The sequence below is a fragment of the Oratosquilla oratoria genome, chromosome 25 (genome assembly GCF_046742065.1).
Source record: "Oratosquilla oratoria isolate Oo_2021 chromosome 25, ASM4674206v1, whole genome shotgun sequence".
Lineage (NCBI taxonomy): Eukaryota > Metazoa > Arthropoda > Malacostraca > Stomatopoda > Squillidae > Oratosquilla > Oratosquilla oratoria.
In genome coordinates, this window is record NC_134801.1 from 18,460,210 (window position 1) to 18,473,226 (window position 13,017).

The 13,017-nt window shown below is 44.7% G+C and overlaps 1 protein-coding gene across 1 annotated transcript; it reads left to right on the top strand.

The window, feature by feature from the left end:
• The first annotated feature begins 538 nt into the window (after positions 1-538).
• LOC143039035 (uncharacterized) lies at positions 539-3,641 on the top strand. Its single transcript, XM_076208886.1, has 5 exons — positions 539-882; positions 1,112-1,285; positions 1,379-2,325; positions 3,035-3,226; positions 3,403-3,641. Exons 1-5 carry the CDS (start codon positions 539-541, stop codon positions 3,639-3,641), a joined length of 1,896 nt encoding a protein of 631 aa, XP_076065001.1.
• Positions 3,642-13,017: the final 9,376 nt, after the last annotated feature.

A 13,017-nucleotide genomic window follows, 5' to 3' on the forward strand; every position in this document is an offset into this window, starting at 1 on the left:
TAAGACATTATGATTAAATTGGTCTCTTGGAAAAGATAAAATAAGTATATCACTCAACGTTGATGAGATACCTAGGACTAAGAGAGAATTGTTAGCGGTAATTGGTAAAGTTTACGACCCATTGGTCATATTAGCACCAGTTGTTCTTGAAGGAAGAATATTGTTACAAAATTTATTTAGAAACGGCATTGGATGGGATTGTACTTTGAGTGAAAGGGATAAAGGACAAATAAATGTTTGGATGTCAAGGGTGAATAGGTTCAAGCTGTTTAGCATTGATCGTTGTACGAAGAAAGGTATAACGTCAAAAGTAGAGTCAATTGAGTGTCACATTTTTTGTGACTCTAGTGAATTAGCATATGGTTCAGTGGTATATTTAAGATACAAACATGTTGATGGTACGATCCAGTGTAGCTTCATTTTGGGAAAGGCCAAAGTAGCACCTCTGAAATCAATTACCATTCCAAGACTTGAATTGGTAGCAGCCACGCTTGCCATTAAATTGAAGTGTGTGATAGTGAGAGAATTACCTATAAAGATGAGTCAAATTTATATTTGGACAGACTCAACTACAGTGTTAAAATACTTGCATAATGATCATATAAGATTCAAAACCTTTGTAGCTAATAGAGTGTCTCAGATTCGAGAGAATTCTGAGGATGTATGTTGGATGTATGTCTCAACCAAGGATAATCCTGCTGATGATGCTACCAGAGGTAGACAAACGAGTAGATGGTCTGAAGGACCTGCTTTCTTGTCCCAAAATGAAGAGGTCTGGCCAGTTCAACCGCAGATAAGCAAGGAAGATATTTCTAATCTTGAAATTAAGAAGGTTTTGAAAACTGAAGTAAAGGCAATACAGACTGACACAGTTGATCCTGTGTAATGTTACAACTAGTGTGTCATTATTCTTTATGGTTTAAATTGCTTAAAACATATAGTTATCTCATATCATTTGTCAGATATTTGCAAAGACAAAGCGTGTCAATTACCGAACTTAATGTTCAATTAATGGATGTTGCGGAAGAAAGAGTAATCAAATTTGTGCAAAACTGTTGTTTTGCAAAGGAATTTTCTGTTTATCAAGAAATGATACTATTAATCTTTCCAGTTCTATAAGGAAACTTAAACCGATGTTGCTGAATGGTATACTCAGGGTAGGAGGTAGACTAGTTAACTTAGAATTGCCCTTGGATATGAAATATCCAATTATTCTTCCCCATGAACATCATGTGACTAGTTTAATCATTCAGCATTATCACATGAGAGTAGGACACATGGGAAGGCAAGCAGTGTTAAATCAATTAAGACAGAAATACTGAGTAATAAAAGATAATTCAGCTATAAGGGAAGTATTGTCTAAATGTGTCACTTGTAGACGTTTCAAGAGTCCAACAATCACTCAAGAGATGGCAGCCTTGCCAGTAGATAGAGCAAATGTAAATCAGAAACCATTTTTTGTGACTGGAGTTGATTGCTTTGGGCCATTTTTTGTGAAAAGAGCACGGTCTCAAATCAAGAGATATGGAATATTATTTACATGTCTATCCATTAGAGCTATACATCTTGAAGTTTTACATGATTTAACGGCAGAGAGCGTGATAAATGCATTTATCAGGTTTATATCCAGACGGGGTACAGTTAGTAAATTGATTAGTGATCACGGCACAAACTTCATTGGAGCAAATAAGGTATTGAAGGACAATCTTACTATGCGTCACATTGGTACTGAATTAGCCAAAAGAGGTGTGGATTGGGTATTCACTCCTCCTGGAGGTTCTCATCATGGTGGTGTTTTTGAGAGAATGATAGGAGTAGTCAGACGAGTTTTGGAAGTTGTGATAGGTTCACAAACTTTGTCCGATGATAGTTTGAGTACATTTTTTTGCGAAGTTGAGAGTACAATTAACAGTCGTCCTCTAACTGTAATATCGAATGATGTAAACGATTTGTGTCCCATCACCCCTAATTCGTTACTTAATTTGGATAATTATGTAGTGACACTTGATAGTCAAGAAATACTCTGCGAGAGTAGAAAGAAATGGAGACAGGTACAATACTTAGCAAAAGAGTTTTGGCGAAGATGGCAAAAGGAGTACTTGCCTTGTCTGCAGGAACGCCAGAAGTGGCTGAAGGTAAATAGAAATCTCAAAGAAGGAGATATTGTCTTGATGGTAGAGAATAATACACCACGTAGCCATTGGCTATTAGCAAGGGTTGTAAGAGTGATGAAGAACAAAGATGGACTAATTAGACAAGTGGAAATAGCACGTGGTAAAAGACTCTATAAGCGACCTATTTCCAAACTATTACTACTATTAGAAGGTGACTTAGTGTAGAAATTTGTGACTTCCCGTCAGTGGTTTTGTGATCCTAGGGGATCACAAGGGGGAGGGTGTGAGTGCCAATTGCACTATGTATGGTAATATTGTATAATGTATGGAATTGTATTAGCGTATTGAATTGATACACACGTAAAGAGATGTATTACGTAGAAGTAACGGCAATTACGCCCTGTGAGGTTGAGCACCTGTTTTTGAGTGGTCTGTAACATAAAGTGGAAAACGTTATTGTATAAGATTGATGGAATACAGTGGTCCAAAAACCAGATTAAAGAAACATTAGAGAAACAAAGAATGTTAAGTAGAACATGACTCATTTATTTACGGTCCCTTATATGTAGTACTCCGCCAATTGAAAGTAGTACGAGTTTCCCTCGCCAGGTTCGTAATGATAGCTGTCCTTTTGTGTTCAGAGATCAGGCAAGTGAAGAGGTGTCCACTACCATAAGTTGCCTGGAAACCATTATTGGTAAGCATTGAATGAGCAACTCGTTGTGTTTAGGTAATGTAACTAATGGAAAAATATGTAGAGTCAATGTAGAAGTCATATTAATAATTGATGTACAGGGTGGGGCAAATCAAATGCCCGAGTTTTGAAAGGCTATTAGGAAAAGTAAAACAATACTTGCAGAATTATTTGTTGTTTTATTCGAATCAGTATACAATGCTGTTTGTGTGATCACTTTTTGAAGATGGCATCTGTAGCGATGTACTGTTGAAGGCGATGTGTGAAGTTTTGGTTGCTCTTCAGCACATTTCAAGGGGTATTGCGGCGATTTCCTCCCGAACTCGCATCTTCAATTCTTCCAAATTGTGTGGCCGACTTCTGAACACTTTCTCCTTCAGATATCCCAACAGGAAGAAGTCACAAATGCTCAAATCAGGTGAGCATGGGGGCCACTCGACATCACCCCTCCCATAGACGAGGCGTGCCGTGAACATCTGTCGCAATTTAACCATTGCAACTTGAGCAGTGTGGGCTGTTGCTCCATTTTGTTGGAACTAGATGTCTCCCAGATTTATTTCCTCACTTAATTTTTCCAATTTCGGTTCAAAAAAGTCTTCCAACATCGCAAGATAACGTTGAGAGTTGACGGTGACAGATCTTCCATCCTCCTCAAAGAAATAAGGCCCAATTACCCCAGATTTGGAAACTGCACACTAAACAGTAACTTTAGGGGAATAGGGCGGTCTCTGGTGAAGTTCTCTTGTGTTGTCTTCAGCCCAATAGCGACAATTTTGCTTATTCACGATTCTAGAAAGGTGGAAATGGGCCTTGTCACGGCTGAAAAAAGTTGACGGTACGGGGATGCGGTTCAACATTTCCTGGACACTGTAAACGGCGGGGTTTGGTGGTCACAACGAGACCACACACATTTTACCATCACCACCACAGCCGTTTCGCGCGTCTTTCAAAACTCGGGCATTTGATTTGCCCCACCCTGTATTTGGTTTCTCAGAATAATTGTGGATGACGAAGATATTTCAGGATGTATGTTATGGAGGCGGGTAAAAAAATCATGGTAGGAATCGTGAAGTTGATGATGATGATTGTTAAATTGATGAAGTGTATTTCGTTATTGTATTGATTGTTAATTTAATAGATTAATTGTGAATGCAAATTAAATTGCGATACAATTTGCAGAAACCACACATTTACACACCGTCTGTATGTGATCAAGAACGAAGGGCATAAAGAAGATGGAAGTGTGCGTTGATGATTGTTTTTCCCACACCCTCTGTAACCTCGAGCCGCCGACCCTTCAAGGCGGCGTGTACAGTAATAATGATAATATTAGTAATAATAGCATTAATACTGATAATGATGATAATCAACATAATAATAGTAATGATACTTATAATAGTAATTTTAAGGAAAAAATAACAACAATAATAATAGCAATGACATAGTCCTCGTTTTTTACTGAGTGGAAAATGTTGTGGTGGGTGGCAGTGGTTCACAGAACTTCCCACAGATTTAGAGCATAGTCCGGAAACTGAGTCTCAGACCCTCAGGTCTGCACCTCTTGGCTGAGTTAAACTGGTTGACGGGTTTTGAGAATGGGCAGCTTTGACATCCATCTTTAGGACCACATGTAAATCCATGATCTGTGATATTAACGTCAACTACACAAATACACATCCACGAGGGAAATTACCCTCGATTCCGAGTTCAACACGTGATGCAAGACCGTGGTGAATCACATACGGACCTCATAATCATAAACAATGCCGTTGGCAGGATGACATGGGTACTGGCGCTCGGAAACAACGGGACTGAACTTGCCTGCACGGATCCGGGGGACAGAATGCTCAGGAGTCCCACGAGGGCCGTAGCCAGCGCAACGACGAGGAAACGCGCCATCTCTTGAGAGGAGAAAAATTGCACGAATAAGTGACAAAGAAAACGAAGCCGTCTCGAATATGTTCCAGACAAACGTTGCCTCTGGCCACGTGATGATTCTTTGGGCACAAAGTACTCAGTCTCACCCCCCCCCCCTCTTTCCTCCCTTCCTCCCTTCCATCCTTTTTTCCTTACATCCTTTGGTCTCAGCCTGGCTTTGCTCTTTGTAACTGGCTCTTGACTTTCCCACGAAAGCCATGATTATGTCCTTTCCTTCAGTTTCTGTTGGGAATGAGCGGGTTTTTTCCTGGGAATTAATATTCTGAGTGATTGATGTTACAGGCTTGTGGAGAGAGAGAGAAAAAAAAATGTTGGCTCTGATTGTGTATTGCGTCTCATTAAAGAGTGAAAATACCCACTTTCGTGATCGAAGTCTGCAGGAGGCAGCTGTGTCCTCTGGATACTACTGTGTAAACAATGACAAGTTGATAAATCGATCTTTTGCTGTAAGGTATGTTAGGGAACCTTGTAGGATACGAGGAGCGTGTGTCCAAGAAACTTCTCTGTCTACTTCGTTGACTGATTCGGGAAATTTCATCCATAAGCACAATATGGAGAGATCATAGCACTTACACACACACGCACGCACGCGCACACACGCATACACACACACACGCGCGCGCACACACACACACACACACACACACACACATGCACGAACGATTCACGTGATATTTTATAACCGGACTGGTGTTTGACGTGACGAAATCTACATTATACATTATGCCTGTCAATCTGCCACTTTAGGATCTGAGGCAACGGCGGGGAACGATCCGCGCTGCGTGTACCGAGTGCAGCCGCCTCGCTGCTGCCAGGAAGCACCGTGCCTGTTGCACAATAAGTTGAGATCAAAGGACCTACCTTAGCTAGGTTGGGTGTCTAGGGCTGCGTGTAGCCCTTTGATGACTTGCTACGGCAGGGAGGCGCCCTTAAGTACTGTACTGCCAAGGGATGAGTCACCGGACACTTGATTCTAATGCGCAACTGCTGGACTTCAGTCTGGTCAGACAATAAATCACACTACAATACTCAGACTCAGGATGTCACATACAAACTTGTTTTATATTATATCATATCATACTACCGTATTTTTCGGACCATAAGGCGCTTCGCACCATAAAGCGCACCCGTAATTTGCTATTCACCGTCCTTACATAAAGCGCGCCTGACCATAAGGCGCACCTGGTCTCATCATCGGATAATCATGCATGACGACCGACGACACGAGGTCGATCGATCCCGCGTCCACACGAGGCAGGCCGCGGACGACGGAGCTGTCTGGCTGGCATGACCGAACGGCACAATAAAATACTCTAGATTTTAGGCTATCTCAACAATTATTTAGTACTTTTTAGTATCGCATAGCCTTACTTAAAACTTTTCATCCATCATGCCCCCCCCCCATTCACACCGACTGCATCATACATCTCATACGGTTTACCATGTTTACAGCATGTATGACATGTATGATGCACAGCATCCGTTGTCGTCGTCGTTTGCGATTCCACATGGGCCGTTTCGTTTCGTCTTTGGGGATGGCAACAGAGTAATGATATCGTATCTTCCAATAATAGATTACGGTAACCATCTTATGTTTGTTTCAGTAGTGATGATCCCTCTGCTCTCCATGGTGTAGTATTGCCAATTTCTGCTGTACTTTTAGTTTAAAATAAAGTATCGCTGATTGTTGTTTTGCATTCAGAACTGAACATTTTCGTTGTTGAATGAGAAAAATCAGTTGGGATTTAGCAAAATTACAAAAATAAATGATATATATTTTTATTTTGGTCAGTGAAATCAGACCACCTCCATGGACGGTCTGCCCTGCCAATACCCCTAAAAAACAACACAAACACGTTACGGGAATTGTGGGGAATAAAACCAACATTAGCAGTTTTATTCCCGGAATTCTCGATTCATTTAAAAACACAAGATTTATTAACAAATGACTACAGTCTGAGTGGAGCGAGACCAGACCAATGCAAAATGTCTGTCTGTGTTGTGGACGCTATCATGTCATAGCCATCATAGCGCGAATGAATGCGGTGGCATGGACTCGAAAACTGTCGAAGCTTTCGCAATTTTCTTGTCAAGATACATGCATCTTGGTTATAACTTGGTTGTAACTTTTGCTAGGCTTATGCACTGTCGCCGTCGGCAGGCTAGCTACGAAACGTGTCAAAATAGTACGTCACTGTCCGAGGCATTTTTTTGCACTGAAGCCACACATTAGGCGCACCACCCGATTTTGGCCGATTTTAGCTAAAAAAAAAAATCCTAATCGTATACATATACACATAAACGTACATATAGTGTATACGCATCTATATTCATGGACATATACATGTGCTTATATTTTGTCTATATATATTGCTATATTGTTAGCAATAAAACAAATGATTCTGTCTTTGGTGATGATGTTTCACAGGAGTGATGAAATAGTTGAGGTGGTGAAGGAGAGACCTAATGAGGCTACCAAAACAAACGTAAGGAATGTATGAGGTAGAAATGACATTTTTTTTTTTTTTTTTTGGGGGGGGGGGGGAGGCGGGAGTAGAGAAGTTCATCCGTGGAAATATCCTGAAACTTCCTAAAATAATGACTACATAAAACATGTATTCATTACTCTATTTAGTGTTTATATATACATTCGCATATTTAGGTAGGTCAAACACCACCAGAGGCGCCACCGTCGATGACGAGCACAATAGCGCGTCATTTTATGCGCACGCCATGCAAACGGCCAAATTTACATACCGTCTGATGAATGCAATCTATTGCGACATGTAACTAGATGGCTATTTCTTTTGCCATCAGTTGACAGAATACTGAAGTACTGGAAAGCCCTAAAAAGTTATTTTCAGAGCTTAGGAGAAGAGGAATGTCCCATGGTTCTGTGGAAGTGCTTCGGAGATGAAAGAAATGACTCTGAAGTGTTAGAGATCTATTTCCTTTTCCTCAGTCACACTCTTAAATTGTTCTCTGACACTTTCGAAGCGCTAGAAGCCAAATCATTCAGCATAATTTCAGTATATAAGCTAATGAGTGACCTGAAACACAAGCTCGAGAGATGAATGAAGGATTTGTTTTTTGGGTATTCAGTAAACACCAAGCTCAGCCAGCTTACTCCAAACGTGGCTAAGAAATGTAAAACAAACTTCACTGTTTTTTATTAAAGGGCTAGAAAGTACTTAAGTGAGAGATATGACTTCTCTGAAAACAATAAAGTATCAAAATTTTGCCTGACAAGTGATGTATCTTTTGGAGAAGTCAGTGATGCAGTAGAGACCTGTAACCTTCCAGATGATTTGTATGAAGAGTATGGGATTGTGGACGCAATTATTAATACTCCTGAAATGATAGATTGCCACAGTGATGAACGCTATCTCAAACTGTTCAGTAAATCTAAATCTGAGTTCCCATTCACAAAACTGAAGAAAGTGAGTGCTTATATATTCTCCATTCCATACAGTAATGCTCACTCAGAGCGATTTTTTTTTTTTTTTTCTTTATGACATCAGCTTAGAGGAACAAGAGAAACCGATTGGAAGTGGACACGGTCAAGGTAGAGTTTCAAATCTGTATCAACCTCTCAGAAGAATGCACAGCTCTGTACAAAATACTTCTTGGAGATGGCCAGTAGAGGGCAGAAATACAAAAAGAAATAAACTTCCAGGCAATCAAGGTGAGGATACAACTAGGATTCTTTGGGTCAATTCATAGTTTCACCCAACCATAGAATTTGATATCTGTTTCTGGTGAGAAATGTTGTGATATGAACGATGGTGTACATCATTTCCGTCGCAAATGCGTAATTATGAAGTAATCAAGTATTGAAGTTATGCACTTATGCCTACATCTCCCGAACGATTTGGGGGGACGTGTGGGAAATCGGGGTTTTTGGGCAGGGGAGACTAATAAGTGGAGTAATGCGCGTTGCCAAACATGTGTAAAATGAAGAAGACTAAAGAAACCCATATAAGCAAAAATATTCCATATCGGCGGGTACCGCGCGCGGCGCCATGTGTGTTTACTAACGATTGTAAGTAATTGTGAGTAGAAGCGCTAGATTGAGGGCAGGCGATCGCGCAAGACTTGGTAACCGTAAAGTAAAGTAAATTAAAGTAAACTAACCTAACCTAACCTAACGGAGGTAACGCATGTTTACGGTTAGGAAGTCTTGCGCGGCTGGAGTGGAGTTCGCTAAGTGTAAGAAATCTAGCGAGATTTCGAACCGTTGGTAAGCACAAAGATGGCTACCGCTGGACTCCGGACCTAAGATATTTCTTTGTCGCGGCTCGTGCCGCTTAAACTGTTTTTATCGGCTTAAGAAACCTGCACAGCGAAGCTATAGCGATAGTTCCATACCACACTTCTGGTCATATGGCCACTTCCCGAAGGTTGAGTGTGGTTGGAATTTTCCGCCAGAATCATCAGAAATTTAAAATTCCCGGCTCTGTGCAGGCATGCGCATTGTCGACCCCACCTCCCCCTCGCCTGAGTCGTCACTTCAATGAGAAATGAAGGCTTCGACTGTTGGAGGAGGGAGGGACCCTAAAACTGTGCAGGTTTCTTAAGCCGATAAAAACAATTTAAGCGGCACGGGCCGCGACAAAGAAATACTATCGGCTGAAAGAAACCTGCACAGCGAAGCTATGCATGAGACGAGGACAGGTGGGAGGAGAGGTGAAGCCTGATTCAAACCGTTATTACGTGTGTCTTTCCTATGGGAGACTTATTCATTTTATCACTCAGTAGAGGGGAGGAAAGAAACGTCAAGTACCCACACCGAAGAATGTGACATGCACAACATTGCACTGTTCACACAATGCGTAAATTATACGACAATCATATCCTGTTTAGCGGTTCCTGGGCCCCTCCCCACCCCTCGGTCGCCCTTTGCCCCCTCCACACACACACACTTTTTTTTTTTTTTTTTTTTTTTTTTTTTTTTTTTTTTTCTTTTTTTTTTTTTTTTTTTTTTTTTTTTTTGAGATGAGAGTGGTGGAGCCGTTTCCATGGAGACACATGGGACAGGGGCGACCGAGTGGTAGAGACACCGTGTCCCCAAGGGAGTCGTCGATGTCCAGCCCCTAGGTCCCGCACCCGCTCCAGAGTGGGTGCGGAGAAATGCCAGCGATGCCACGAAGTCCCTGATGCTGTGGACGTGCGGGGAATGGCCCGGGTCGGCTCTCTCCAAAATGCGGCAAAGCAGGTGCGCCCGGGACCTCGGGGTTAGGGGAATCCTAAATTTCGAGTTGTAGAAGAGATGATCCTCAGAAATCTCTTCCGTGTGCTCCACGTAGTCTTCGAACGCACGGACCGGGCGCAGCAGTTGTGGGCGTCCTCCCTCCCGAAAGGATTGTATTCTGAGAGGGCCAATCATGTCGTCCGCTCGGCCGTTCCTGGCCAGGAATGTTGGTGATGGAAAGAGGGTTAGAGTCGAGCTGTCCTCCTCCAGTTTGGAGAAGGACGGGTGGCGGGTGATTGCCGCCAGCTGTGAAGCCCTGTAGTCCGTAGTCAAGGCGATCAGAAAAACGACACGTTGAGGGAATTGTTCTTCCTCCATAATGGCCTTTTCGAACGCCAGGTACTGCAGAAGACGATGCAAGGACCAGGCCAGAACCGGTTGATGTTTCGACTCTCTCGAGGCGCTGATCCCCTTCATTAGGAGGGTTCGCGCCCTCTGTGGCACTCGGATGTTCATGCCAAAGCGTAGCGGATCAGTGGGGGCTGTATAGTGAGGCAAGATAGTCGCCGGTGCCCTGTTGGTGGAGTCAGCCAGCCAAGTCAGGAAGTCCAGAAACGTGCTGGCGGAGATAGTCCCCATCGTGTGTCTCCGAAGGCAGTTCCGAAATCTCCGTCCGCAGGACCCACACTGCCGCACTGAGGACGGAAGGTGAGCTCTCGGCATCTTGTCTGCTGCCTCTGTAGAGAAGAGTTGGCTGAGAGCTCCCCGTAGAAACTCCAAGTATCAAGATGGAGTGACGCTTGGAGAGGCGCGGTAAGGCTGTTGGCTAGGCATGCTGACCCCAGTAGAAGGGGAGAAGGGCCCCATCTCATTAGCTCCCCGAACCACGGCTGGGTTGGCCAGTAGGGAGCTATCAGGAGGACCTGACCCTTGAAGGACCTGAGGGTCTGCATCACCTTCAGGAGAACCGGTGTCGCTGGAGGAGGAAAATGAATACGTACTTCCAGCTGTTCCAGTCCTCCGTGAAGGCGTCTGGGCCTCTTGTGCGTGTTCTTTGGATGCAGGTGAGGTAGAGGGGGAGCTGGATCGTGTTTGGGGAGGCAAACAGGTCCACCTCTGGGGTGCCGTAGCGGAGGGAGAGCGACTCGAACACTTGTGGGCGTAGTTGCCACACCACGGAGGTCTCCTGAAACCTGGATAGAGCGTCCGCTCAGTCGTTCTCCCGGCCCGGAACATACTTCGCCGAGAGTGATATGGCCCTGCGTGATGCCTCGGCGAAGATATCTTCCGACAGGGCTAGGAGTGGACCTGGTCGGGCCGTACCTTGCCTCTGCACGCACTGTACTGCCGTCACATTGTCTATGTCCAAGCGGACGCTCATGCAGGAGAATTCGGGGTGTCGCTCGAGTTATTCTTTCACCTATATCAGCTCCCGAAGGTTGATGTGTAGTGACCTTCTATCTTCCGACCATCCCCGGCAAACTTGATGTCTCCAGCTCGACTGGAAGCCCCACCCCATGTCCGAGACGTCCGCCGCTCCTGCCATTCGAGGTGGGGGCGGGGACTATGGGACCGACCGGCGTAGGGCCCCCGACCGAAGCCAAGGACGCAACAAGCTGTGGAGTGCTGAGGGTACCGGCCCGGGCAGGTCGCGCGGGAGGAGCAGTATGCTCCTGTCGACCTCCCGTACCAGCCGTCGGCGCACCAAGCGGCTCACTGGAAAGGCCGGGGTCGCGAAGTTGAGGCATCCCCCCCCCCCCCGGAGTGCTGACCGGACCTGAGCCACCGACACCATATTGAATCACAGAGCTTTCAAGAATTTGTTCAGTGCGCTCAGGTTCATAGCCAGACTCGTTTTTCCTGGGCCTTTTTTGGTATGGTAAAGAGAATCAAATTTGTGGGGCAAGGTGGATCCCGATCCCCGGAGGGTGTAGTGAAGTCACAAAATCGATTGTAGAACGTATAACAACATATATGCGAGGCCGAGGTCGTTTCCGAGCGACATCGTCCGTGGGCGTTAGTCAAGAGGTTTCGTCCTGGGCGAAGACGTTCCCTGAGCGTCTCCCGCTAAGACGGGCCTGGACCCTCGGTATGTATCCAACTCACCCCAAGTCTTCCCGCGGGAAGTCCTCGAAGCCCGTGGCGAGCGTCCTCATCCAATAGTGTGCTATGGCAGTTTGTGACGTCTCATCACCCATAAGCTGACTTCCATATGTTTAATACCTATACTGTGACGTCACCGGATTTAATCATGGCGTCATAGGATCGCCTCGTGACGTCACAGGGACACAAACTGGCGTCATAGGACTACATCGTGACGTCATTTCATCACATAATGACGTCATCTTATCACACCGTGACATCACTTTATCGCATATTGACGTTACCTGATCACATCGTGAACTATTATCACATCGTGGCATCATGTAATCATATCGTGACGACACCAACAAAATGACGTCACAGGACCCCCATCGTGACGTCATGTGTTTTCATTGTAATTCCACTGGACCATACAGTAATGTGATGTCACATGGTCACATCGTGATGCCACAGGGTTACATCACGACGTCACAGGGTCACATTGTGATGCCACAGCATCACGTGACGTCACAGGATCACATCAAGGCGTCATAGGATCACATCGTGATGTCACAGAAACACATCGTGACATCCAAGAATCATATAGTGACTTCAAAGTTTCACTGACGTCACAGGATCACATTGTGATATAGCGAGGTGTCATTTCCTGGGTGCCTGGACAGTCTAGTAGGGCGGAGTCCAGATCGAGACGTCAAATGATGTCATTCAGGTGATGAGAGGACCCCGTACTGAAGAGCGTTTCCAACAGGCGAGACCCCCTCTTTGCTGAATAAAATTCCTCACCGCTACACAAGGGGGATGTATGTAAGGTCATACCATGAGAAGGGGCGGATCTCGTAAGAGTCCGTCGTGGTAGGAGGATAAGGTAAAGATGAACGGAGGTGGTCCTCCACCCCGTCCCCCAACCCGACGGTCGTCTGATTGGGGGGGGGGGGTCCTCATGAGAGGGGCCTTTCAGTCCTATACCCGCCGCCGGC